Genomic DNA, 2814 nt, shown 5'->3' with positions numbered 1-2814 from the left:
TTGTGCCCACACATCCATCGCAACATTCTCATTTTCGCAACTTTCATCTTTTGGACGTGAGAGCTCTTGACTGCCCAACACTCTGCCCCGTACAACAAGGTTGGTCTCACAACCACTTTGTAGAACCTGCCTTTAGGTTTTAGTGGCACCTTCTTATCACACAACACTCCTGAAGCAAACCTCCATTTCATCCACCCTGCGCCAATACGATGTAAGACATCATCATCAATATCCCCATTTTCTTGTATAATAGACCCGAGATATTTGAAACTTCTTTTCTTTGGGATGACCTGGGTACCAAGCCTCACTTCTACGCCAGACTCATGTGTCACGTCACTGAACTTGCACTCCATGTACTCTGTCTTGGTCCTACTCAACTTCAACCCTTTAGACTCCAGAGTTTGTCTCCAAACCTCCAGCTTAGCGTTCACTCCGCTACGTGTCTCGTCGATCAAGACTATGTCATCCGCAAATAACATACACCATGGCACCTCACCTTGAATTCTCCGCGTCAGACAATCCATCACTAGAGCAAATAAAAATGGGCTAAGAGCTGATCCTTGGTGCAACCCCATCTCCACTGGAAAGTACTCCGAGTCTCCTCCCACTGTCCTTACCCTGGTCTTGACTCCCTCATACATGTCCTTGAACACCCTAGTGTATGCTACAGGTACACCTATGGCCTCCAAGAATCTCCATAAAACCTCTCTTGGCACTTTGTCGTAAGCCTTTTCTAGGTCGATGAAAACCATGTGCAGGTCCTTCTTCCTCTCCCTATACTGCTCCACCTGTCTCCTCACAAGATGGATGGCTTTTGTAGTCGAGCGCCCCAGCATGAATCCGAACTGGTTCTCTGAAATGGGCACGCCTCTTCTCACCCTCATCTTCACCACCCTTTCCCACACCTTCATTGTGTGGCTTAGCAGCTTGATCCCTTTATAGTTGTTGCAACTTTGAATATCACCTTTGTTCTTATACAAAGGGACCATCATACTCCACCTCCATTCCTCAGGCATCTTCGCCGTCTTAAAAATAACATTAAATAATCCAGTCAACTACTCTAAACCTGCCCTGCCCGCACTCTTCCAAAACTCCCCAGGGATCTCGTCAGGACCGGTAGCTCTTCCCCTCCGCATCCCGCGAACAGCACCCTTAACCTCCTCCACCTTTATACTCCTACAATACCCAAAGTCGCGACGCCTCTCAGAGTACTCCAAATCTCCCAACACAATGTCTCTCTCACCTTCCTCGTTCAAGAGTTTATGGAAGTATGACTGCCATCTCCGTCTAATGAGAGCTTCCTCTACCAATACTTTGCCATCCTCTTCCTTGACGCACTTTACTCGATCCAAGTCCCGTGCCTTTCTCTCCCTCACCTTGGCTAGCCTGAACAACTTCTTATCCCCGCCTTTGTCCTCTACTTCTGCATATAGACGTTCGAAAGCTGCCGTTTTTGCCGCCGAAACTGCCAACTTCGCTTCCTTTCTCGCAATCTTATACCTTTTCCTATTCGTCCGTTTCTCCTCCTCATCTTTGCTGTCTACCAACCTCGCGTACGCCACTTTCTTTGCTTCCACCTTTCCCTGGACTTCTCCATTCCACCACCAGTCCCCACGTCGCCTACCACGGCGACCTCTCGAGACTCCCAGGATATCTCTAGCTGTTTCCCTAATGCAGCTCGCCATCCTATCCCACATACTGCTCGCGTCCCCTCTACTCTCCCAAGGCCCCATAGCCATCAACTTCTCCCCCATCTCCTGGGCACTCGACAAAGTCAGACTCCCTCACCTAATCCTTGGCAGGTCATCTGCGACCCTCTTCCTCTTCTTCCTCGTAATCCCCAAATTCATCACCAAAAGCTTATGTTGGGTCGTAACGTTCTCACCCGGAATGACCTTGCAGTCTTTACAAAGACCTTTATCCTCTTTTATAAGGAACAAAAAGTCTATCTATGTCGCAGCTGTCGAACTACGAAAGGTTACCAAGTGCTGCTCTCTCTTCGGGAAACGCGAGTTAGCTACTACCAATCCAAAGGCTTTAGCGAAATCCAGAAGTGAGACTCCTCCTCCATTCCTGACTCCGAGGCCGAAACCTCGATGCTCTTCATCATAACCCCCCGAGGTTGAGCCGATGTGTCCATTGAAATCTCCTCCCATGAATAACTTCTTGGTGGGCGGTATACCTCCCACCACTTCATCCAAATCCTCCCAGAAGCTCCTCTTCTCCTCCCCGTCCAAGCCCGCTTGTGGTGCGTAAGCACTAATAATGTTCAAGGTAAACCCTTCCACAACTAACTTAACCGCCATCATCCGGTCATTGACCCTCCTAACCTCTACGGCCTGGTCCCTTAGCTCACTATCTACTAAAATGCTTACCCCATTCCTATACATTGACTTACCCGAGAACCATAACTTATACCCGTCCACATCCTTAGCTTTAGATCCTACCCATTTGGTCTCCTGGATGCAAGCTATATTAATCTTCCTCTCCTTAAGAATATTAACTAGCTCTATGGATTTCCCCGTCAAAGTCCCAATGTTCCAGGACCCTACTCTCAACCTAGACGCTCTCTGACCCCACTTACCCCCTCTAACCCTAGCCTCCGTCCCCGACCGAGAACATGAACCTAGTATACCATCACTCACTATAGCCACTAAGGGAAATAAAAGCAAATCAAAGATTTATCTAAAACAAACAAGAATCAATACTAAAGCACAGTTATCAAGAGACTATATGCAAGTCAAGTTACTATGACAAGAAAGATAGCACTCTAAGCTAAAGGAATAAAGGCAAGAATTTAAAGTCAAGAGTCAA

The 2814-nt window shown here is 47.7% G+C and overlaps 1 protein-coding gene across 1 annotated transcript; it reads right to left on the bottom strand.

The window, feature by feature from the left end:
- Positions 1 to 1949: 1949 nt before the first annotated feature.
- Positions 1950 to 2306, bottom strand: LOC132644513 (uncharacterized). Its single transcript, XM_060361102.1, has one exon. It carries the CDS (start codon positions 2304 to 2306, stop codon positions 1950 to 1952), a length of 357 nt encoding a protein of 118 aa, XP_060217085.1.
- Between the last annotated feature and the right edge of the window lie 508 nt (positions 2307 to 2814).

Source organism: Lycium barbarum, chromosome 6, assembly GCF_019175385.1.
Source record: "Lycium barbarum isolate Lr01 chromosome 6, ASM1917538v2, whole genome shotgun sequence".
Taxonomy (NCBI): Eukaryota; Viridiplantae; Streptophyta; class Magnoliopsida; order Solanales; family Solanaceae; genus Lycium; species Lycium barbarum.
Note: the sequence above shows the minus strand (reverse complement) of the source record. Positions and strands in the feature narration are given on the sequence as shown.

Bases quoted from the DNA above. Each gene is read 5' to 3' on its own strand.
- LOC132644513 (XM_060361102.1), bottom strand. From the start codon at position 2,306: ATGGCGGTTAAGTTAGTTGTGGAAGGGTTTACCTTGAACATTATTAGT.